This window comes from Vidua macroura, chromosome 3, assembly GCF_024509145.1.
Source record: "Vidua macroura isolate BioBank_ID:100142 chromosome 3, ASM2450914v1, whole genome shotgun sequence".
Taxonomy (NCBI): Eukaryota; Metazoa; Chordata; class Aves; order Passeriformes; family Viduidae; genus Vidua; species Vidua macroura.
Genome location: NC_071573.1, coordinates 69676861 through 69703471, shown reverse-complemented (window position 1 = coordinate 69703471; position 26611 = coordinate 69676861). Strand labels below are relative to the sequence as shown.

The 26611-nt window shown below is 36.2% G+C and overlaps 1 protein-coding gene across 6 annotated transcripts in view; it reads right to left on the bottom strand.

Annotated features, from left to right (window-relative positions):
* WASF1 (WASP family member 1) overlaps nucleotides 1-26611 on the bottom strand; it is an 86865-nt gene that overhangs the window by 14467 nt on the left and 45787 nt on the right. For 4 of the 6 annotated variants that reach the window (XM_053973074.1, XM_053973070.1, XM_053973072.1 and 1 more), the window contains exons 2-3: nucleotides 14077-14237; nucleotides 3116-3250 (exon numbers count right to left, since the gene is read on the bottom strand). In XM_053973074.1, coding sequence (XP_053829049.1) covers nucleotides 3116-3250; nucleotides 14077-14209 — 268 coding nt within the window. In that variant the 5' untranslated portion in view covers nucleotides 14210-14237. Of the gene's footprint in view, nucleotides 1-3115; nucleotides 3251-14076; nucleotides 14238-16640; nucleotides 16805-26611 lie in introns of all 6 variants that reach the window. The other 2 variants (XM_053973071.1, XM_053973073.1) reach the window with 1 other exon arrangement.

Sequence of the window (26611 nt, the reverse complement as noted above, 5' to 3'; positions counted from 1 at the left end):
TTAATAATACTGAGAAATCAAGAATTTGAAAACAGTGTAATAATTCAAAGCAAACCAAGTTGACAGCAACTCTTCTATGACAGAAAAATTGTGCATGAGGAGTTAGGCTCCTAAAGATACAGTCTAACCTTGGTTTTATTCTTTCACAGAGATGCTGTAATAATTCAAAATGAGAAAACACACAGACTGTTCAAACAAATTCAGAGCTTTTTATCACTCTGACTCTACCAGAAACATCTTGTCAAGTATCTGCATCTCGTTTAGTGAATCTGACTTGGGCTGTTTTTGTTCATGCCACTTAGCTTTAAATGAATCTTAATTTCTTTCTCTTGTGTAATAGCATAGGCCCAAAGGAACCCATTAAATCTTCTATTACTGCCTCCTGGCAAAGAGCAGATGAGACTCATTTCACAAGTATATCCCATTTTACTCATGCTGCTAGCTGAGTAGAAGTAGTGAAAGTTGCTTAATTCTTGCACAGAGAGTTAAAAAAAGGTAAATTCAAATATTCCCTCCTTTCCCTCCCCTTCATGCATTAACATCCTTCAACTATTCTAGTCCACAGTAGGACTAAATCGAAACAACTTATGATGGATTTCTAAAGTCAAGCCCAAAACAGTATACTGAAGGAAAAAAAAAGTTTCCTGATCCTAACTTTTAAGGAAATAGAATATCAAATGTCTCCTCATCTCCTTTGTCCTCATTTGGTGAATCATTCCAGGCAGATGTTTGTGAATAAGGAGCACTGGGTACAGCTCAGGGACTGGATATTTTTAAGTTAATAAAAACAGTAATTTAAATTTAACAGCTCCTGCCACTGAGCACTGCATGTATTCCTCTGAAGTACAAGCAGTCACTGCTATTCTATGGTGTGAGACACAAATCCAGGGGATTAGGTTCAAATCACCCTGAGCCATGCTGGACTTCACTGTGTAGACTTATTCCCAGCCCTGTTCCCTTAACTGCAGTCTGTACCTTTCTTTAGCTATACAGTTCAGCAAACACTACAGCATGCACAGTTCTGTGAAAATGTGTTGGTATGGTGCATTGGGGGCTACACACTATTTAAAACTACAAGCAATTCTCTAACATCAAATAGTTATGTATTTTTTGTCCTGAAACATAGAGCCAAACTTGTCAAAAGCCTTTTACATAGCATAGTACAATTTTCTTGCTATTGTGTAACATCCCTGGATGCTTTAATTCAACAGCTTAATATGGTCTCCATTCTATGGAAATGTGAATTATTAATGTATTAGGTATGATATATCAACATACATCTCACCCTGATTTAAACCAAAACTAGGCTACCAAGAGTAAATGCAGAAATGCCATTAACACTCTGGAGTGTTACAGTTTTTACAAGATTACAACTGCTGACAATTTATTATCATACATGGAAATGGTTTTTTATCATTATCCAATCATAGCAAAAATGCCCTGGTTTGGGCAGGAGGAGATTTCATTTTTTCCTAGTATCTGGCATAGTGCTGTGTTTGGGATTTAGGATGAGAATAATGCTGATAACACACTGATGTTTTAGTTGTTGCTGAGCAGTGGTCAAAGACTCTTCAGCTTCTAACTCCAGTGAGTAACATCCAGTGAGCTGGAGGGGGGGGCCCAAGGAGCTGAGAAGAGACCCAGCCACGACAGCTGTCCCAAACTGGCCAAAGAGACTTTCCATACCATATGATGTCATGCTCAGCACAAAAACCCAGGGGAAGAGGTGTCTGGGGGCTGGGCTGCTGCTCAGGAACTGGCTGGGCATCAGTCAGTAGGTGATGAGCAATTGCATTGTGAGTCACTTGTTCTGTATATTCTAATATTATTACTGATGTTTGTTTTCCCTTACTTTTCTGTCCTATTAAAATGTCTTTATCTCAACTCACAAATTTTACAATTTTTTTTCCCCTGATTATCTCCCTCCTTCCACTGTGGAGCAGGGGCGAGCAAGTGGATGTGTGGTGTTTAACTGCCTGCCAGGTTAAACCACAACAATCAGAAAAAGATGTGTACAGGGGTGATTTATGCTCAGTTATCAAGAGACTTGGAAAATCCCATTAATGTAAGAATTCCCCTAGGCAATTCATGATTTTGTGAAAATCTGCTACTAGCTGTGAGCAGCTGTCTTTCAAAACCTGTTTTAAAATTAATGTCATGAGAAATACAGAATCAAAACTTTCCTTTGCTTAATTTTGCTACTAGTGAAATTTTGACATCTATAACCAAAGGCAACCTGAAGACCACTCTGACTTCATTATTTCTGTATACACAATTGTAATCACACAATGTGATAATGCACAATTATTATATCTAGACATTCAAAACTGAAACAGCTTTCTACAGTTTGAAATTGGATCCCACAAGCAATCTGAAGTTATTTTTCATGATGGGATGTTCCTCTACTTTCTAGGTCTTAACTACATACTTTAGAACACCCTCAATTGTTTGGGGTTGCAAGATTTTTCACAGTTCCACCTGTGACCAATAGATATTGAAGAAGGCAAAAGAGCTTCACAGCACTTATGCATTATGTGGTCAAACAAAGCCTAGGCATCCTTTAAAATTTCATACAAATTCTATCTTATAGGCATGAGCTGATGAGTTTTGAGAGTACTTGTTTTCTCAGTGCTAACCAATATTTACAATACTTAAAGTTATTTAGAAAGAGTCCAAGAGATTATACAGCAGCAGTAAATGAAGCTATACAACTGTAATGTCATACAGAAAGTAAGATGGTACAAGTTAAATGTAAAAACCCTACTTGCACAAATGTTTACATTCCATGAGAAAGGTTAAAAAAAATCTCCAAGCATTCACAAAATATTACATAATATTATTAATATTCCAAATACATAGCACAACTGAAGTGACAGATACTCCTGTAGCCATTTTTATGTAAATTATTAGTATCATTTAGTAACCATGAAAACGCTGAGCTCAGAAAGCTGCACAAGGCTATAAATGAAACCTGTAGCAGAAATAGAAATGGACCTTTCTTATGATGCTTTGCTGTGTGTTCTTATAAATATGATTTAAACTATTATTGCCATTTCACCTATCAGTACTGTCTGAGTGACAAAATAAGAAATCCTCCCTGCAGGAGGTAACTTACATTCCTCTTCCTTTGGATCGAGTTGTGTAACACTGACAGACAAGCGATCTACACGCTCTTGTAAGGAGTTGACTCTAAATGAGAAACTGTGTGCTTCATTGAAAAGTTCACCAAATATGTCTTCAGCATATTTACCTGAAACATGGGGAAAAAAAAAAATTCAAGCATACCACAAGACAGGCAAATGATTTCTTACTGTTTTAATTAAGTAATTCTAAGATGCACGAGTATCACTTGTAACAACCTGTACTTACTGAGCCCATTAAGAGTCCTTTAGAAAAGCAAATAGAAGTTAAATACTTAATATGCAACTTATTTATCAGAAATGAAATTATTTAATACATTACAGGACAGATATTCAGCTGCCATAACATTTAACTATGCTGATATGCATGGAACTGCACAGCTTCTTGGGTGTTTCTTAAATGGTGACTTCCAGCATCTGAAGCTGCTCCTGTCTGAGTGATAACTGATCTTTAAATTTACCTCAACACTGTTCTCAAAATGAAGCACAGCTTCCACTCCTGCTGTACAGAGAACTTTAAAATAAAGGAAAATCTAATATTCACATCTAGATAAATTAGAACCAGCCTATTCAAAAATACACACTAAAACAATCCTACTTTGAAGGCTCAAAATTCTAGTAACTGACCCATTTACACTGAAGTAAAAAAAAAAATCCAAACAACCAAAAAAATCTCCTTTGTTCACATCAATGAACATCATATTTTTAGCACAAAAGAGCAGGAGATTCAAATATTATGAGAAAAGGATCAGTAATGAGTTACTCTTCTAGAGAGTATTCCACATACTGCTTCTAATGCTCTCAAGACTCCATGTGAGTAGTCTGCCAATGTCACTGGAAAAACCCCACCAGACTACACAGCAGAATGTGCAGCCACACTTCTGAAATACAATGTGATAGCTTTCAAAACTTTCTATGATACTGTGCATATGTAATTCATGTTTGTGCACTTATGTTGGTTTTGGAAGTATAATTCTCACAAATTTCTAACTACCTGCTTTGCACTCAAGTCCTGACAGGTATAAAAGAAAAGGATAGCTGTGGAAATTCCGCCTTTGGTGAGCAATACATCTGGAAGTATACATAAAAATGAGGACATTTTTATATAAACACATCAAAAGAACAAAAATTAAATCCCTACAGGTACTGTGGAAACTACTTAAAGATGCTGTGTAGTAAACACAAGGCCAGCACATACCATTTATTAAGACTTAGGTAACAGCAATAGAAAACCAGCATGACTATACACAATGGAATATAAAAGATGGTATCAGAACAAATGTACAGAAGAAGAAAATAGAAGAGGAACAACTAGCAAACTAACAATAAATATTCCTTCAAAGACATAAGGGATAAGAAAGCCTGCCAGGGAGTCTGCAGAGCTGACTGGCAATGAAAATATGAAGGAATACAGAGAAGACAAGACCCCTGTGGACAAGCTAATTTAACACCTTCCACTGGTGTCCGCTGAAGGGAACTGGACAGACCCTGATGCCAGAACTCATTGTGGGAGGCTCAAAGAAACTGAAGGGACTATATAAAAATTACAAAACTAAAGGAATGAAATGACCAGCAAATATTAGGAACAGTTGTATTTGTACACACTGAAACACACAACAACAAGGTTCAAATTTTTTTTCATGGAACATCTTGAGAGCTTGAGAGCTACAGACCCATAAGCCTGACATCCATACAAATTAGTATATATAATTATGAAGAACTGAATTAGCAGACATCTGGATGATTCATGAAGAAGAGGCAGCATAGATTTTGTAAAGGGAAATTCTGAATGGTTTAGAAGCACATAGAGAGGTATGATCTACTGAGATTTCCAGGAGGGTTTAGAAAGTCCCTAATCAAACGATTGGGGAAAACCTAACAGATGGGGCATACAAAAGAAGTGGCACAGATAAATAATTCCTCAAAAGGTAGAAAACAGGGCATAGGAATAAATCACCAGTCTTCGCAGTTGGGAAAGGAGAGTTTTACTAACTTGCTATGCTGGAATCTGTGTTAATTAAGATATGTGTAAATTACTTGAAAAAAAAAATTAGATCAAAGTTTGCCAATGATACAAAGTCATGAAAAAGAAACACACTGAGCATTAGGAGATACAGACAAACCTCAGCTGGTTGCAGAGACTTCCAGGCTGAAAAATGCTGGAAGCAGGGAGATTAGTAGGAATATCCTACATGCTGTCTTTCTCTCATTCTTGGAGCAACTGCTAATAGCCACAGCAAGAAGCAGATCAAAGGCACTCCCATTTTGAGAACCTTTGTCTTGTAGCACAAGTCCACAGAAAAATATAGATGGTAAGTTAGTAAAAGTCTTCTCAGCTGGCAACTCACCTAAGACTTTCTAATATGTGTCTTGAAACTCTGAAAAGTTTATGTTCTTTAACCTGTACCTGAAGCAAGCAAAATTACTTAAAAATGTGATCCACTAAGAATAAGAATGTTGAAGTTTTAATACACAGATACTAAAATTTTAATGCATTTCACATAATATGTTCAGAAATATTAATTTTAATTAGATAACTGACATAACATTCAGAGACATACAAGCTAAAATTAAAATAAAATATAAAATATCATGTATAGAATAGAAAATTAATTTAGGAGCCGGGCTTTAAAATCCAGTAACTTCCCTTTTATATGTGTATTTTGAGTCTAAATTTTTATCTGTATCATTTCATCAAGCTTAAAATTCATCTGCCTCATTAACGAGCTCCAATTACAAATAATTTGTCTTGGATATCTTTTCAATACATTGCATACAGCCACAAACATACTGCAAAGAATAATTTGCCTATGCTTATGAACACTAATCCTCAAATAGGAAATACATTTAAAACAACCTGTCATGTTTGAAGTGGTATGCCAACCATGATGTCTCCACCTACCTGTGTGTTGGTGGTCTCTTTCTTTAGCCAGTGGTATATTTAACCAAATGCTTCCTCTAGCAAAGCAAAATGTTTGCTTTTTGTGAAATGTACAACTACCATTCCAAAGAACACTATATGTCAATGTATAAATACGTACATAACACACATAACCTGGTATTTGTGTTGCCATCTCTGTGTATTCTACAGGAGTCTATCCTCAGTTTTGAATGGATTACAAAGGACACAATTACAGGTGATAATACTGAACAAAGTGTCACAAACTCAAATAAGTAAGTGTGAGAGAAAAGCACTCTAGTAAACAAAGCTGAAGTCATTCCACATAATTTATCGGTAATATGTCAGAAGAGTAAGAATGCAAAATTAATTCCATTATACACAATGAATATTCCAAAGTATCATTAACACTTCAGAAAATTTACAATATTATGGGCCTGCTGAAAAACTCTACTCTTGTTTCACACAGCACAATAAAGAGAATTACAGTTCCCCATGACAATTATAATATGAACACCTTAGATCCTGCTCACAGTTGGATACATAATAGCAGATCAGAAAGATCAGTGGTCTTGTTTGCCTACTAAATTAAACGACAATATAAACATCTGCAATCAAATTAATTCAATGTCTGTGAAAAGCTTATTTTACTGTATTTGCAAAACCTGCTTGGCATTTATTTTTATTAAGAAAACACTTAAAAAAAATTAAATAAGAGGATACATTATTATTCAGTTTTAATTAAGGAATTTATTATTCACCTTATTATTCTTTTCATAACTTTTTTCTAATGTAACTAAGAGCTCTGATCACAATTAAACCTTCAGTAAGAAAGGCATACAGGAATGCAGCTCTCGCTGGTGTCAGTCAATATCCTTTTTTGTGACAGACAAATAAAATGTCTTGGAAACAATGTTCTGTCCTTCCTCCCCTCAATAACATGCATGTACTTTGATGGCTTTTTGAACAATTATTTTTCTGACTTTTAAAACACACCTATGAGCTGAAAAGAGAACAGTAGCTAGTAGCTACTAAATGAAAATAGAGTAGAAATTATACTGCTTACTGCCTTCTTCATTTCTTTGAAATTAAAACCACCAAAACATGTATCACCCACTCCATTTCCATTCATTACCATGGCAATAAGTGTACAATGGCTTATAAAATGTCAAAAAAACCCAAACAAACAAACAAATACTGATCAGTTTTTCAGTGCTTTGCTTTCACCAAATATTCCTTCTAATTTGTTTTATCTCCTAATTTCCCCCTGTAATTTCTTAAGCATTTGTCCAACCTCACTGTCTTTTATCCACAAATGAGTAATTGCTAATTATCCAACACACTAAAATGAAAACATACTAATGTAAAAGAAATGGGTTTTTTTATCTTGTTTTAAGGGACTGGGTACATATCAGATGAACTGAAGTCAACCACAATGTCCACATCAGGTTCTGGACAGTATTTCAGTCTAATTAAATAAAGCGTGACAAAGAAATGTCTTCAAAGACTTTATTATTGTATTGTTCAAATTCTTAGAACCATAGCAAGGATCAGGGCATACACTAGCAGTCCTCAAATCCACCTGAACTCTGGCATTCTCAATGCTGTATCTGTTGGCAAACCCTAAGGAAAGGCCATTTAAATTAATCATTTTGAAACACTAGATCAGTTACCAACAGATTTAGTTACAGGCTCTCAGACAACGAGTGGGACATGAGTCCAGAACCAGGACTTGTGGAAGAAGTCACTTCTTTACTATCCTTCTGCATTGTTAAAGAAAAAGAGTTCCAAACCCCAGCCTGAAGCAGCACCCTGCAGATCTGTTATGGCACTGGCAGCCTTTGTGAAACATGGTCTGAATTTGATGTAGCTACCTGGAAAAACACATTCACTACACACAGTGCTCAGTGCCATAAACCAGCATCATTCTGTGAAATTCAAGAGGATGACTGATAAAACTCAGGCCAATGCAAGATGCAGCAAGCAGGATATTCAAAATAAGACAATTGTTCAATCTTGCCAGAAGTATTGATTTAAATTAACTTAGATTTAAGTGATCTGTCAGACTTCTGGGGCTCAGTGGTGTGTGTGTGTGTGTTTGCATATTTTAATGTTTAGAAACCTAAAATCTAACCCAACACATTTGTTATTGAACTAAATTATAAAAATACATAATACATTAAATATATAGTGACATTATTAAGTACAAAGTATAATAAAGAGTTGTGTCACTAAAATTAACATTAATACTATTTGATATTAAAATAGTAAATTGATATATTGAATTACATGAACCCCAAAATAACAATAGCTTAAAAATATAAGTTTGGCAATTAAAAAAATATACATAAATTGGTAAAACATCTCAAAGAATAAGCTTAGAATTTAGTCTGTTACCCACCTATACACTATTATTCCTTGATCTCTATTATTTCATTCCTGTTCACACACTATACAATATTTTTGTCCGCTACATTTTCTAAAAAATAAAGATACAGAACAAGAGTAGCTGTAAAACATGTCATGTCCCACTGCCCAATCCCTTTCCAATATACTTACACCGTGCAAAATTACATTATTCACTAATGAATAGTTCCTTTCTACACAATATAGTGTATTTATTAGAAAATATTCTCTCAGGATAATTAGTTACCACATAAGCCACTCGCAATATATAACCAAGGCTCCTTTATACAGCAAAACAGGAGAGGTATTCTAAGTCTATTAATACATTTTTCCTCCTTCATTATTTCTGACATATAATTTAACATATCCATAGCCTGTTGATTCAGCTTCAGATCTTCACTACATAATTTACTTTTTAGAAAAAACTGAGATGTATCTGAGTTTGAATGTCTGGGCTTATTTCTCATCAGGATCATTTCAATCTCACAGCTACGTGATTAGGAAACAGACTAAAACAGACTAAAAGCTAGGAGACTGAACTTGGAGATAAGAACCTTGGTAGATCCTTGGGAACTTCTTTGGTTATGGCTGAGCAAGCTCTGAAAAATGACACACTAAATACATAGCACTGATGCTAATTAGGAACTTTCATTATGAAAATGTGAGGGCAGTCCACAAGCATTATAGTAGGAGTATCAAAGTACTGAGGAGACAACTTGATTCCTTTAGCCAGGAAAATTGAACCAGATGTTTATCAGACAACCTAACCAGGGCATCAAAAGTATCAAATAAACTTTGTTAAAGGCCTTATCGAGAGCAGGTCTGATGGCTCTTGTTGACATCCAAAAAGAAGAAGTCAGCCTTCAAAAATCTTTAGCCATGGAAGTCTGAGATACTATTTGTTACCACCCACCGAGGATATTATCAAGTAAACTAGCTGAGATTACCATTATGTATTCAGAAATCTGTGAAAGAGACTGCTGAGAGCTGAACTTATGTGGAAAGCAGCAGTGCTAATGATCATTTTACAGGGAAGTCTTGCTCTTCCTTTCATTTCCAACACAACCCAAATTCAGTGCTTTATGTAGGCAAAGAATTAATGACAGGTGGGATTTTTTCTGCTAACACATAGTTGCTTTCAATGAAACTTTACTAACCCCTTGCTCATCCTCTCATTACCATTCGGGATGGACACAAAACAGCGTTGCATTGCCACTGCTGCAAAGACAACATCAAGAAATCAGATGGAAGATTTTGAGAGGTTAGGGTTCTCTCAAGCTGAGTTAGCCTTCAGTTTTCAAGTCCATCCGTTTCCTTACCCCCTTGTGTGCAAGAACACTTGTGTTCCCTGGCAACTGTAATAATAATGAATAAAGAGGAGTGACTAATGAAGAAAATTCACAATGAATGTCTTCCTGAACACACTGAGAAGGAGGATGGGCAGGGCAAGATGCAACACAGGGGCTCTGGAATACTGACTGAAGCTCTAGCTGCAGATCTGCAGACACTTAATTCCAGCATGGGGAACCGTACCATGTGCCAAAGATGTTCACACACGGTGAAGAGAGAGGATGGTCTTTGAGCTCAAGAGGCCTGGTTCTAAAAATTAGTTGCAGTCCCAACACCTTGCAGCTAGGTATTTCTGGAGAAATATTTCCCACTTACTGAATGTTAATTCCTTAAGTCATGACAAACTGAAGGTTTTCCTGAGCTGAAAAGTGTTTCTCACAATATAAGAGGAAAGTGTCTCTCACAAGATGAACGCTTTTGGGGAAGGCATGGTAAGCAAAAAATAAGAAAGAAAACGTAACCACATCTGAGAAGAAAAAATAAGTTAGGCTTTCACTCCTGAAAACTAACAAATAAGGGGCAAGGAAAAGAAAGAATAAGACGAACACGGTAAAAATAGATATACTACACAGAAAAGAGAGAAAGAGGGAAAAGGCTACAAAAGGTTCAATGTTAAGTGAAAATTGTTTTCACTAACATATAAGGCACTCCAGCTTAGCAGAATTATGCAGCATTCTCTTTGGTTATGCAGAGGTAAATGAAAAAATGAGGAATGACATCTTGCTATGATTGGATAAAAGGCCTAGTTTGAATGCCTGCAATACAAATATTCATTAAAGGCACATACTCAAAAAGAGAAATGTTTTCCTCCCTAGATGGAGGTGTCAGAGACCGGGGCTGAGAACAAACCCCATCAGTTAAGTTTCTTATGTGGTACGGAGATTCTGTTTCCATGGAACAGCTGAATAAAAGGAAAAACAAGATTGGTCAATAGCTGTGAACAAAATGAGGAGGCTACATTCACACAAGAGAACTATTTATCTGCCTTCTAACAATGGCACAGCTGCACAATGCTATCAGTTGTGTTTCACATATGCGGGAATGTTATGGCCTGACATACACCAACGTATAGAGAGCGCTAATGTATGTGCAGTATTGCTGCAAACACTAGGTAAGCACTTCCTCAAAGCTCATACTGTTAGAAAGAAAGAAATACGGGGAAGAATGGCTAGGAAACTAAGACAGCTGTTGCTGTTGTCCAGAGAGTTTCTGTTCTGCCACAGTGCTAAGAAAAGCTGTCAGAAAACAGATACTTTTATGAAGTAAGAGAAGACTGGGAATAGACAGGGGAAAAATTACTTACTGGCAATTTTGTATGTGTATCATGACAGACTGACATGTTTTCATGCTTCAGGGATAAAGGCAAGGACTATCACTGTAAGCAGAAATAAATATTTCGTCCTTTGATCTCTACTTCTTTTAAAGGTCAAAAAATTTCTCAAACTCAACAATTAGAAGCAGCACATCAAATAAACTATGAAAGGTTTGATAATTTTTATGGAGACACATGGTAGTTATCACTGACCTAGTGATGTAAACCTCTTTAAATTTTATACTGAAACACAGAAAAACAGAATTCCTGTCATTTCAAAGGTATTGTTTCTGCTTGTATATCCTATTTAAATGTATCCAAGATCAGAGAAATACAATCTTGTTCAGGTTAAAAGACCTCCAAAAGTCATCTAGTCCAATATCCTGTGCAAAGCAGATCCAATTAGATCCAGCTGCTTGACTAATCCAGTTGAGTTGTTAATATCTCCAAAAATGGAGATCCAGTGACTCACATGACAAAATTCTATGCTTATTTTTTTCTCAATAATGACTTTTGGTATTGTTTAGAGTACTGGTGGCTCCAAGCCCATGACAGCATTCTTTCTCCACATCATGTCAGAAGAAAGGTTAAGACTGCCTGGTCCTGAGAATCATAACCATAATGGCAGAAGATTGATCCTTTATTTGAAGGTAAGTAAATGAAAAATCTTAGACACAGAGATGACTGATTGTTAATCAGGTCAAAGACCATTCATTTAATTTTGCATAACTTTACCAGCAAAAGCAAAAGCAGCTTTAGTTTAAAGGAAACAAAACCCTACCAGAGCTCTCAGTTTCCACCCTCAGAGTAAAGCTCATTTTGTCTACAACTTAAAGGCTGATTCTCAAACATACACATTATCCATGGAAAACAAAAAGGGAAGGACTGCAGAGAAGCTGGTTGCCAGGGGACTGCTGCAAAACCATGCCTGCTGGCTGTGACTCACAGGCAACTACTCAAATTTATCTGCATGTCAGCAGACTTTGCTGTACACCCCTAACAGTGACACACCAAGCGAAGACTGGTTATTTGGGTTTAAGCATGTGACACAAAATTCCTATTCCAGAACTCCTGAATATTTTTGAATTTGTATTGCTTCTAGCATAAACAGGCAGAAAAGATAAAAGAATTCTGGAACAAAATACTTTCACAAGTACCCAAACCTTTGTAACATGATTCCCATTTTTAAAGAAGAGTCTTTAGTACTGCTGAGAAATAAGGACTAGTTTGCAAAACATGTTCTATTTCAATTGCAGGAAAAAAGTCTGGGTCTTTGTTTTTGTTGAAAACACACACAGTATCAGACAAAAACTTGGTATAAACACATGAATGCATGTTTCAGGGAAGAAGCACACTGCTTTTACAAAGAGGAGGTATACACAGTTATGGTTACATTCTCTTGCAAGTGTTTCTCTGTGCTATGTTAGGCAAACCATGTAATAAAAGTGCGAGCATTCAACAGATATTCTTAATTTGTTTTTTTCTTTCTTAATTGAGTCCTTTCTTTTCTAGTATTGCTTCATCCTGACCTCCTCATAAGCAGCAGTACATACAACATCAGATATAAGATCTGTTTACTAAGAAAACATAGCAAAGACACCTGAATCTCAGTAAGTGAATCCGAGACCATGCTGTTGAGTTAGAAGTTACTGTTGGGTTTTTTAGGGTCAAATAATACTTCCAAATGAAAATGGCAAATAGATATTTGGCATGCCACCTACAAAAGCAAACTCCCTAGATGAAGCTTATAATCAAGTGAGAATTTTTAAAATAAGCAAACTAAAATAAAATAATACAACAAACATTAATAAAAGTGACTTGGAAGTGGAACCTAGTACATGAGAAGCTAGTTTGGGAAGAGCTTTTGGCAGAATGAAGCAAAACCACACATGGTGATCATATACTGCATCCTAATATGATATGCTCTTGGTTCAGTGAAAAGTATTCAAATAGTTATTTTCCTTTGTTGCTGCTGTTCATTAATAAAATGAACATTATTAATATGCTAATATTAACATATTAATAATGTTCATATTTATGCGCTGTAAGCATTCTTGTCTCAATTCCATAATTCAATGTCCTCAATTAAGTCTTCCACCTAATGGCACCCTAACGCTTTTGAAAGGCTGCCACAACAGACACCATACAGTATTATCATCAAACCAATAATTAAATCAATCTAATCAACAAATTAGGCTACATCACCTGTGACTCTAAAAAAATGATGGAACTGAAAGAGTTTTCACACTTTAGATGTACATTTGAATATTTAATGTGTTGGTAGTTTTAGTGATGTCCTAGTGGTTCAAAAGCACTTCTTGTATTGGAAATTCAAAATGTGATCATGCTGGTTCATCTAACAACTTTTTAAGTTGCTGTAACTTAAAGAAGAAACAAGCCAGAGATCAGTCTTTTCAGCAAAACTCCTTCAGTGTTTCACAGCTCGAGAAGTATTCACTCCTCTCAAGTGCACCGAGAGTACAATTGTTGACAGAGGGAGAAGAAGGAAGAAAAATCTTTAACTGTTTTAAATACCATATAATAATTACATTTCTGGGTATACTATTTCAAAAGGCAACTCCTCTTTTTTCCTTAATGACCACAACATGACCAAGGGTTTAAGCAGACAGAATTAAGCAACCAGTGATATATTTCTCATTAAGTCATATTCCCTACTCAAGAATTGCTCTAAGGTTAGCAATTACTGACTTCATCAATTACCAGCTATCATTTCCTGTCATATTCCTCTGGTAACAGAAATATATGGATGAAGTGTTTTAAGATGTGCTGCTAGAAAAGGTCCTAGTTTTCCTTCACAGTCATCCATGCTAGACACCACCCACAAAAGCACCATATTCCAGACCCAGTGACAATTTTCTACTGAGAAATTGAAAAGGTGTTCATACTTCAAACACTGTGACTGTAAAATATATTAGTTCTAAATACAGCTATTAAGACAATGTACTTACTTAGGCTGCTCAGCTGTCTGATTATATTTGCCAAGGAAATATTGGTGACACATTCCAACTCATTCTTGATACCTCGGGGCAGAGCTGTGTGGCACAAGTGCCTGGGGTCTATGTTCCTTTTTACCAGCGGCATTCTGAAATGTATCAGAGGACCAGCAAACCTGCAAAGAAAACAGACACAGTACTGTTATAATTTTAATTGTAAATATTTTAAATTCAGGTTATGTCTGAAGTTAAATTGACTAATCCCAACAGATAAAAATAGCTCCATAGTACTGATGGAATTCCTTGCTCTGTGAGTCCCTAAATATTTTCTTCTATTTGCAGAGAAAGATTATTTCATTCTCTCTCTTTAAATCTTTATCTGATTCAGACTCCACTGAAGTGACAAGTAATTTTTTACAGTTTTTGTTTTTTCTAAACCCCCCCACCCCCCTAAAAAAGACAGGAAAATCTCTGCAGTCCAAAACCATTAGAACAAGATTGTGTTCTTGATGGACTACTTCCTTCTTCAGTGCAAGCAAAGTCCAACAAAAAGTCCTTTTGTTATGAGGTCAAAGTCAAACTAGTTGTTGTCCATTATAGTTGAAAGGTAGATATGATTCATTCATTGTGTCATGCTACCAGCAGGAGTCACCCTTCTAATCTGAACATCACTTCTAAATCATACATAGTCAAGGTAGGAAAAGAGAAGATGTTGCCCTTCCCCCTACACTGCTACTGACAATTAATTCAGCTAACAATTCATCCTCCAAATATGAAAGTCTCCACAGTAGACTTGTAGCACAATACCCTCCAGGACTCGGAAATCCTACCCCTTCACACTTTTCAAATTCAAATGGTAAATACAGCAAGAGTCTTTACTAGTTCTACAGACAGCATAAGAATTGTCTAAGGCTGTGAATCCCAGGTTGGTAATTTTCTGCACCCATGACACTGATTGGAAGGAGTTTCCCAGAGGGCAAGTTACATCCCTCATCTTATTAGTGCTGCTTATTATTTACTTTTATTACTATATTATTATTATCTTTTTATACTGTATTATTATATATTATATATATTTATATGATATTATTATATTCTATCATTATATTATTATTACCCATTTACTAAAATTCTTCTTCACAAAAAACTGATTTCCTAAAATTCTGTATTTTCCCATCATTTGTCATGTAACACTCTGACAAGACTCCCGCTTGATACACAGAGAATGGATACGTTTAATGTTGGTGTAACTTATTCTCCCTTGCCACTGCAGAAGAGATTACACTTTCTCCAGACCAAAGGAAAACAGCCTTCCCACAACACAACCCACATGCAGCTCCTCAACCATCCAGCCTGCCTGTTTCATCTGTCCTCTGCTTAGAAGTCTTACCCTAAAATGTTCTCAAGATGCAGCTGGTTCTTTGTGTTGAGCCACAGAATGCACTTTCCCTACAGTATATATTCAGCCACTGTTATCCTCACTTGGTCAAAACTGAGAGGTTTCTTTTGCATAATAGGGTAAGATAGAGCTGAAATTTTGCTGACCTAGAATGGCACAGTGAATTAGAAGATGCAAAGGTGACTGTAAAGGAGTACTTTCACCTCACAGACTGCTTAGATTTCTCCTTGCCTGGTTTCCTGGGAGTATATTCTTTCACTGAAGCCAGGGCTCATAGCTGATGGACCCAGGTGGGATCCTTAAGTGGACCTGAGAAACACCTCTGTGTTTCCAGGATCCGATTGCATCTCGTTCATTTCATTTTATCATCATGTCTACCACCCTTATTTTCTTCACAGAACAATTGAAAATACTCTATGCTTTTTATTTACTTTTACTTTCTAGAAATATCCCAAATCTTTCTAGTCACTAAGTACCTAAGTACTGAAAAGCTAGACTTTACACACAAACCAAATAAAATAGAAAGTGCAAATCTGAATGCTGTCTCAGATGGAAGCAATGAAAAAGTGCTCATGAATGCTTAACTATAGGTTTGTTATCATGGTTCCCCAACAAAAATAAAGGAACCATTCTGTGCCTGTCAAAGAAACACAACAAATGATACGTGAGCAATGTTCTACAGAAGCAATTAAATATTAATTCCAAAGTTGAGCTCTTTCTTGATTACTGCTTTAATGACAGTGTTGCATGAATTCCAAGTAGACAAGTCTTTTAAAGATGGTCCAAACAAGTATGTAAATAAACATTCTCACAGAAAAATTTCACACTTTCAACATTTTTCTAATATCTGAATAATGCTGTTGCGGCTGTCCTACACAAACACATAGTGTAACAAGAAAAGGTAGCAGAAGGAGCAGTAAGTATGCTAAAAGGTGTAGTTTTTAAAGAGGAATAAATTTGGAAGGGAAACAAACAACAGAAGCTATAACTGACACCTTCAAAAATATTCCTAATGTTTGAAAACTGTGCAAAGCCTAAAGAGAGGATATTTACAAAACAAGGGAGGCAAGAAAGGAAAATACCACTTAAACACGCTTAAAACAAAGGAAAAGGCATTTCACACAATGTTCAATAAATTCTGAAACTAATTGCCACAGGATGCTCTATACAACAAAAGTACCTGCTGGTAATTTGTCCACTACGGACCTCATATTCTTTGCAGTTTGTTGCAACCACTAGAAGGTCTTGATGATTCCTTCCCAATTGTAACTAGTGATCCCAACACAGGGAACAGGTGTGCAACAGCAAGTGGAACTTTATTGTTCTCACACAATTTCTTCACTCCTACAAAAGATATTTTTCCTAAAATAGTTCATAACAAGAAAGCTGAAAAAATCAGAAATCACTATGTTTATTATGTAGCTTTAGAGCTGTGAAAGAGGAAAAAACAAAAAAGGCATTGTTACAATTTTCTATCCTTTAGGCAAAATGCAAAAAAAAATGCAAAAAAAAAAAAAAAAAAAAAAAACAAACAAACAAACAAACAAAAAAAAACAACAAAAAAAAATCCAAAAAAACCAAAAACGCACACGTCCTCCCCCCCCACCCCAGCTCCCAAAGCATGCATTACCCAAGCCACTAGGGCAGCAAAGGAAAAATTCATTCCTAGATCATGAAATCCTGTTACCATGTCACTCCCAAGTAAGCCCTGGAAAGTGTTCATCACCCCAGGCAGGCAGAAGAGAGAAGCAGCTTGTCAGTGCATAAGAGGATCCCTCGGTTGAGAGGTTACATGACACCTCCTCAGAGGTTTACAGCTCTCCTCCTGTCACACAGGTCTCCCTCCCCTCAGCTCCACTGCTTCCCAGCTCAGAACTCAGGAAGGCAAGGCAATCCTCAAACACAACTACCCCCTCTTCCTTGCAATCCCATGCAAATCTTTGGAGGCAGCTATTCTGAAGTGAAGTGGCACTAGTTTGCACTCAGTTAACTGGAAGTACTTTACTCCATAGTGATCTTAAAATGAAACTCCTCCTTGCAAAAAGATGCCGATGTCATTTGGAGAGCCACTATTGAAAGTCTTCTGCCCCACTTCCTATACATCCTTTGAAGCACTCTGAATCCACTTGAGAAGCCAACTCTAATCTTCTTTGCAAAACCCTTTGCTACTTCATTTGCACAATGGCTGGCACAAACTCATCCCCCTCACATATGTTTCGAGTATGAGTACAGAATACAACTGTGTGTACATAACAGCTATACCTAATGTTTTTGTTAAGCTACTGTGCTTTCATATGTCATTTTTCAGGAATTAGGTAAAATGCTCGAGTTGCTTTTCAATTAGTTCATATTACTTAAAAAACTAGCAGAACAAGGTACTAAAGAGAGCTAATTAAAATGTTGTCAGAATAACAGACTTAACAAGATTTGACCACACTTCTTATCAAAAAATCAAGTTGTTGAGTGTGTTGCCCAGTCCTCTTCAGCTGTTAGGGATCTTAGGGGGTGAGTGAGACTTCTCTGTCTCACAGTTCTCAAGCACTGCTGGCAGTAGCTCAGAAATCTCAGAAACCTGCTCTTAGGGTACCTGCCCCCCATGGCCACAGCCCCTGGCTCTGAGCAGGACAGTGACCCCGGCTGCTGGTGCTCAGAGAAGGTCCTGGGGAGCACTGGGGTAGGAAACAAGCTACCACTTTCCATTCAATGCCCTCCTGTAGAAATATTTCAGAATTGCAAGATGTGGGGAGAAATGTTACGTGATTTACTAGAAGCTTGTGAAAAATCTGAGATGTCAGTAGTCACAGTAACGATTCAGGTTTTCTAATGTGTATAGTAAGACAAGTAGCAGTGAAAACACAACAATAAGGTGGGGAAAATGAACTAACCTGCCCCACAGTTTAACTAAAAATTAAATTACACTTCAGTTTCATTTTCAGATGACTAATGAAATTTCATGATCACATGGTTTTTATTAATGAAAGTTTACTTCTAATTAGGTTACATTTCATCCTTACGAAAAAAGTCATTATTTTCTTAGCATTAATGAAAGATATTAATCTATTATTTTTTCTATAATGTGCTAATAATCCAGCACTGAATGCCCTTGCTTTGATGGAGTCAAATTTATATCCAGCCATTTCCAGAGTATATCTTTAGACCTCAGTATTACAATATTACTTGTAATTTTCCTTTAACAATGTGCAACAGCAATGCCTTTCATATGCCCCATTTAATTGATCACGTTCCAGCTGCTGGCAGAACAGACCACGGTTTCAAATGCAACAATCAATTTAACACTTCCCCCACCCACCCTAGGAAACACAAATAGAATATATAATAGTTCTTATATTTGCTTACGTAATTGTGGACTAACTGCATCTACGCTATACACAAGCTAATTAAAAAAACTTACATGTGTTAACAAATCTGGTAAAATCAGAATTGCCTAAGTTAAAAAACCAAGCTCATTCTCCTGGTAAATTTTCTTTTCATTATATTACAAGACATCATAAGTCATACCAGTTGCAGGAAATCCAAAGATGAAGTTCTTATAATGCACTCCTCTACTATGAAAGGTAAATGTGCAAAGAATTTGTGTTCCTTGTTTTTCTGCAGCTCTCACTGCAAGATCAAGATCAGGTACAAGTTTAAGAAGAAACAGACACCTACAGTGTAGTGTCCTTCAACAAAATAGGCCACAACCACCTACTGCTGAGTCAACACAACAATTTTAAAACTCTAAAGGTAATTAACATCCCTTAAAGGATACATCTCAGATCTGACAAGATGACAATTGACATCTTAAATTGGCAATTCCACAGAAATGGATTAAAATTACAGTTTTGAAATACTTTCTGTTTGTGAGCCATGTCGGAGAATGGAAAACTTTCTCCTTGGAACATTTCCCTCAAATCTCAGTCTTCTGCAACTCACTTTCAAAAATTATTTCTAACTTCAACTAACTAGGAAAAGACTTCATTGCAACTAGAAAAACATGTGAAAGAAAATAAATGTGGAATATATTACTGGAATGTGATGTTGACATCACTGCTCTTTAAGAATGAGCATAAAAATGAATCATTTGCATCTTAAGACCTCCTATACTAGATTGTCTATTCAAAAAAGTTGTGACATATTTATAGAATCATAGAATATCCTGAGCTGGAAGAAATCCATCACAATCACCAAGTCCAATTCCTGGCCCTGCACAGGACACTTCAAGAATCACACCCTGTGCCTGAGAGCATTGTCCAAACACTTCTTGAACTCTGTCAGGCTTGGTGCTGTGACCACTTCCCTGGGGAGCCTGTGCCAGTGCCCAACCATGCTCTGGGTGAAGAATTTTTCCTGATATCCAATGTAAACCTCCCCTGTTTCATGCTGTTTCCTCGAGTCCTGTCTCTACTCACAAGAGTTTGGTCAACCTAAGGAGCAATGCCTATAAAGGGCACAGAATAGAAGTTGATAATTTCTTTTTTCATTAAACCACAGAGTCACCACTAAAATATGTCATATTTCCTTTGTAGTCAAAAATATGAAAAATACTGTTCCCCAAGTAATAACAACAACAATCTCTCAAAACATTCTCTATATATTCTGTTGCTGAACTGATGATAAGATTATTTGGGGATAGATTAATGTCAATGGGTCACTGAAGGCTCTAAATCAATAACATTGTATAGGAAAGCATTTGATTAGCAAGACAGTAATTAACAGATTGCGAAAACCAATCTAATTCATATAACTATAAAATATATTTAAAATTAATTAGCAATTTTTATTCTGTATTTAATATTGACTGACTTCTGTATTGTATTAATTGTCTGGGGCAATTAGTATTTTCCTCCTATAGAACAAGCTGTAATCATCTCAGCACATCTGTCACATCAGATAAGCAGAAAAGAGAGCACAGTCACAAATACATGTAGGACTTGAGTTCTACTCAATCTCTAAGGCATAATTACAGTATTAAAAAATTATTTTTCAGCTACTACCATCCAGCCAATTTTCTCTCAGGTGTGTATCAGAAGACTACAGTCTCTCCCTATGCCTGTATGCACACCTGCACACACACCCGCACACTCATCTTTTAAAGCACACAAAAAATATTTGAAAATCAATTTGGATTTGATCACAGACACAGACTACAGCCACATCTACTTCCTTGTCAAAATTTAAAAGTTTAATGTTTATTCAGCTAAACAAATGAAAAAAAAGGGCAAGAATTTTTTACACTGGAAAAGAAAAAGCTGTATTTTAAACCCTATGTAGCTTGGGACTACCATGAATTAGTATCATCAAAGAGAATGCAATTTTGGCAAGCTATGAGTGGAAAGAAATTGAGGGATTAATAATTTGTATGCTGGCTTTGAAGAGCTTTGTCTGTGATAAATTAACTTTTCAAGAAAATCTTAAATAGCCATTTTCACTGAGATGGCTCTGGTGATGGCAGTGTCAGCAGAGTTCTCAGTATGGGCAACAGTGCAAAATACAACTCCCCAGTAGTAATGCAACAAGTACAACCTCATTAACAGAAACAGCAGTGACATTTCAGAGGAGAAAGTTGACATATCTGTTCATAATTCCAGGGGCTACCTCAAGTTTGAGAGGGAACACCAGCATATTTTCAGCGAGTGAAGCTGCAATCTGGGTCAAATCAATGAGCTCTGTGTAACAAAACACACCATCATAGCAGGCAGCAACCACTCCCACCCTGTGAGTCCAGCCCTCAGGGCTTGCACATCATTTCCCATTCTGCTGGGGAAAATAATTTACCTTTCCCCACTGGCTACAACCCAACTCTTTGGGCTTTCCTCAGTGTCCCCACTCACTTGTCTGGAACTCCTGCCACCTGTGTTTTATTCAGGCTGCCTCCGGCCTCTTTTGTCCCAGTATGCAGGTGGGAGAGGTTGTCACCATCATTTATACATTCCTCTCCTCTCCTCTCCTCTCCTCTCCTCTCCTCTCCTCTCCTCTCCTCAAACCCTCATGAAAAATTTCACTCTGATTACATGTTCAGAGCAAAAGCTTAAGGTATCCTAAATACAAGGACAGCATATTCAGGTCAATATTGGTTTCTTTTTCCCAATACAAGTGCAAAATGCAATAGGGTGAAATAAACAGCATGTGGATTTTGCAAATCTCATCCCTATTGTTAAGCAGAATTCCTATTAATGAAATGGAATTCACAAACAATTCAGAGTGAACCAGCTTACTAACTGTGGCTTTTCAAGACAGGTCCTTTTTACAAGGGTAAACAGCTTGATTTCACATAACTGAAGTTTTTTCCTTTGTTTTCAACTATGATTTTCCAGAATATAAACAAGTACCTACTGATTTGTCAATTTATTAACCATCAAATGTTACTTCCTTTATTTTCCACTACCTTCCCAACAGCTTCCATCTTACTATGGTGTCTTTTGAGTCATTCATGTCAACTTTATCAAACCTACAGCAAAAGCAAAAGAAAAAATATCCAGCCAACAATCATTACTGCAGTTGTCATGCCAATAACAGTAAAAATATCTCTGTTCGTCTTAATAAAGAAGTTATTTAAATCAAAATGGGAAAATTAAAAAAAAAATTAAAACCAAATCAGGTTTAACACTACCTATTCTGAACAGCAGGACTGCTGGGGGCAATAAGGCAGTAAGCCAGTTACACTTCTGGCTTACTGACAAGATTCAATGAACAAAATTAGATGTAACACTGTTTAGCATGTCTACAGCAAGAAACATTTAGACTTACAAATTTCCTTCACATTAGGTATGTTAAGCAAAAATAGAAATAAGAAAATTATAATTAATTTTTTGGTATAACAGCTTACTTCCAAAATACATGTAACATAAAAAAACACAGAATACACAAAGACTAAAATTTCTGATGAAAAAAAACTCTCCTAGGTCCATTAGAAATTAAAATACACCCTTAGTTAGATGTGAATTAATTGGTGTTTAGGCTTGGTTTTCCTTATAATTCTACTTCTTAGTATTTTGACACGAAAACGTTTGTTACAGGTATGATGACCCAATCCCTTAATGACCTGTTATATTTTAAAGTTACAAAACAGTAAATAACCAGAAACTGGATAGAATAGAATTGTATTCTTCAAATCCAAACCCTAAAGGCACAAAATACTAATCACCAATTTCTTTCCTTCTAATATAGCACTAAATTACAGTGAAGACTTATAAAATCAATCTTTTGAATTGTTCCCAGAAAAGATGAGAATCATTATACCCCAACCAGCAAAAATTGCAATGATAATTTGCAAAAAAATTAAAATTTAAAAAAAAATTAAACAAGTGTGTCCATATATTAATGGAGAAATATTTAAGTCATATGGAACCACATCTCATGTCATTGTTAAGATATTAATCAAGAAAAAATAGTGACTTCTTGCACTTGTATTTCTATTAAGCTTTCTGAAGAAGTCAATTTTAAAAATAAAGAGCATATGCACAATATATTTGCATAACATACATGTACAGACACATATGGCTACCTTGAAATAGAACTATTTTAAATTGTTGTATGTAAAATTAGAAAAAGAGCTGCAAAATTTCTGATCAGCATTACTAAATATTATTCAGAATAGCCTGTACTCATTAATTTTCTCCTAGTGAGCTCCTGTCAGGTCATTTGATTAATAACAATTTTGGAAGTATCCTGGGTTCTAATTTAGGTACAGCCAAGAATGCTTAAATTAATTTTTGATTACAAGTTTTTCTCTTTTCCCCAAAGGCTAAAAATGTATTAATGCATAACATAGTATGGAACTTGAAATTGCTTTTTGAGACCTATGTTTTATCTGATGATATTTTTTCTCTCTGCATTAATCTAGTCTTCCTGTTAACAGTTTCTAGGTATAGTGTGTAACACAAAAGCCCTATGATGGATTGCAACAAAAGATCTTTATTATAGTCTTGACAGAGACAGATAACTAATCCAGCATTAATTTAAAATCAAAACCTTAGTACCAGAACTAAAGGTACCTTCTCTGTGGTTTAAGTATATCTTGTCATAACGTGCTACCTTTGAAAATTTTCTACAATTTTCCTTGAAAATAAATATTCCATACATAAACAGTTACCTCTGTTACACAGTCCTTTGCCAATCCAGGATAAGACCTATTACAAGCACTCGTGAATTTTAAACAATCTTACAAAATCTACCAAAGGCACATAAAAATCAATGCCAATACACGACAACCTGCTTTTGAATGGCCAATATTTTGTGGCAGCAAATGATAAATATTTAAAGGAAAGGTACCTGAACTCCCTGGCTGCTAAGCAAAGCAGCCTGGGGGGCGCTGGGCGGAGGAGGTGTTTCACCCTGGCCGCGGGCTGCGCTCCCCATCGGCGCGCTCCGGACAACTCGCAGAGCTCCTCACGCCGAGGGCGCCCCGGGCTGGGGCTCCGCCGATCGCAGCCAACACCTCCCACGCTGCCCCTTCCAAACAGGCTGGCTCTTGCACCGAGGCATTAGAATTCAACACACAGTGCCTTGCCCTAACAACAAGGCTGTCCTTACAAAGGAAACACAGGCATGCTCCCAAACTGCCCTTTTTTCCCCAGACACAAGTGGAGAACCCCCTGAAGGCAAGTGATTAGGAAATAATTGTTCCTTTGGTACCAAGCTACAACGGGTAAATATTAAATTATGATGTGCCAAAAATGAAAGAAATGAGTTGCTGTGCATTGATGAGGAAAGGAAGGAAGGGGAATACAAGAGTCTGGGCATTGTGTTGATATGACTGATGAATCTGAGAAAGAAACTGCATATTAATCAAATAATAAATGATGTTGGGAATCTACAGTAGTAATTAGGCCAATGTGCACAGGGCTGTGACTAAGAAACATCACACAATGAAGGAGCAACTTACGAAGTTCCTGTATTTAATTCAGCAGTGATACACACTATATTAACTAGTACTCCCTTACTAAACTAAGTTACAGATGTCAGCAATGACTATTGGCAGCTTTTTGTGCCTCAAAACATTATTAGAGATTTGAAGAAGTGGTGTTAGCACTGCAAGAGCCACGGAGGAGTCATGTATTTAAGAACAAAATCTCCCGTGTACTTTATGCTATGGCACCAAGTGCCTAAACGCATTTTATGCTTAGATACCAAACCCACAAATGACAGATTATTGGGTTTGATTTTCTTTTTCACAGTTTTAAAAAAAGAATTAAGATATACCAACTATCAAGTGGGATATAAAGATGTGTAAAAATCATCTTATTACTACTAGCTGAGCTTCTTTGTAGATTAATTTCCCCCTCTTGTGAACAATGAAATTCCTGAGAAGAGGATTTGTTGCAAAAAATGTCAATGCAGAAAAACAACACTTTTCCCTGCCTACTGCCATTTATGTTACTTAACATGTTTGAAGAGCCATGCTGCAGAAAAAAGGTATTAACATCTACAGAGAAATTGTTTACTTTTGAACTGAAATGTTATTAAATATTTCACAGCCCAGAAACATTGATGATGATTTAATAATGATTTATATCATCATAATATGTAAAATATAAAACTAAATAAGATTTTAATGATTTCTACTGTGGCAGGCTAGAAATAGATCATTACATCATTCACCTGGTGTAACAACAGAAGTTGTTACACCAGATGAAGTGAGTTAAAGACTTGCTAAGTAAAGACTGAAGCACTCAGATGTGCCTGTTTTCTACACAGTAGAAAGCGTCATTTGGGACAATAATTTTTCCATTCAAATATCATCATTTTAAATAGGATATTTCCAGTAATTTCTTGGGTAACTTCTTACAACCAGCTACACACCACACATACGAAAATGTGTCAATTCTTCCTCTTTCCTCTGAGCTTTGTTTGCCTATACTTTCAGAGTAGATACATTAATTATTATTTCTCATTGTTTGTAACATTCAGGTACTTATAGATGCCACACACTTTCTGTGCTACCAATTCTACTAAGTTATAAATTTCTGTTCTTATTTAGCAGGAAAAAAAATAAAATTGAAGGGTCCAGATGAGAACCACAGAGGTGGATCACAGGGCTGGAGCACCTCTCCTATGGAGACAGGCTGAGAGTTGGGTTGCTCACTTTTACAACGCCTTCCAGTACCTAAAGGTGGCTGCAAGAGAGCTGCAGAGGGACTTTTTACAAGGGCACGTAGTGATAGAAGAAGGGAGAATGGCTTTAAATGGAAAGAGTTATAGTTAAATAGATATTTAATGTTTAGATTAGACATTAAGAAGAAATTCTTCACTGTGAGGGTGGTGAGGCACGGGGATAGGTTGCCCAGAGAAGCTGTGGATGCCCTATCCCTGTAAGTGTTCAAGAGCAAGCTGGATGTGGCTCCAAGAAACATGGCCTAGGGGAAGGTCTGAAACTAGGTTATCTTGAGAGGTCCTCTCCAGTACAAATAATCATATGTTCTGTGAATACTTTTAATTATGACATCATTTGTTGCTGTTGCCTACTCTAAATTTGCAACTGAATAAATTCAATCTTGCAAATTCTTTTTTCCCCCCAATTAAGTTTCTCATTTGGATGTCCTTTGCAGGTCTGAGTTCCACTCTCAAACTCCTGGTCCTTTAAGTAGCTATTCTGGAATGAAATGAGATTCTTTACAGGATGACATTTAGAACTTGCAACAGTAAGTTTTTTCCTATTAGCCTGATTTGTATGAGTTCCAGTGAATAAATACATTTTTACACAAAATCAAGGAAAATATTCATGTGAATATTTATTAAGAAGAAATGTGAGCTATTTTCCCTTCTGTCATAACACCGATGAAATATTATATAAAAAAATCCATATACATTCAGCAAATTTATGTAGCAAGTAGGGATTACATGAATGAAGGTTTTTAAATGTGCTGTATTTTAATAAATTAATTTTAATATTCCATTGTTTCTGCAAGCCATAATTTAAACACCTTAAAATATCTCATAAGGAAAAACTCATTTTCCAGACAAAATTAGATTTCTTTGTAATTCTGTAAGCAGCATTTAAAGTCCTCATATTTACATAAGTATTTTCCCCTAAATTTAAATGCTCAAGTTAATTATAGCCAGCATTTATTTTCACTGTCCATGCCTGAGTTTGAGCAATATTCTTGCTATGAAATGAATAAATATTGGTGAGAAAACTAATTTTTTTGTGAA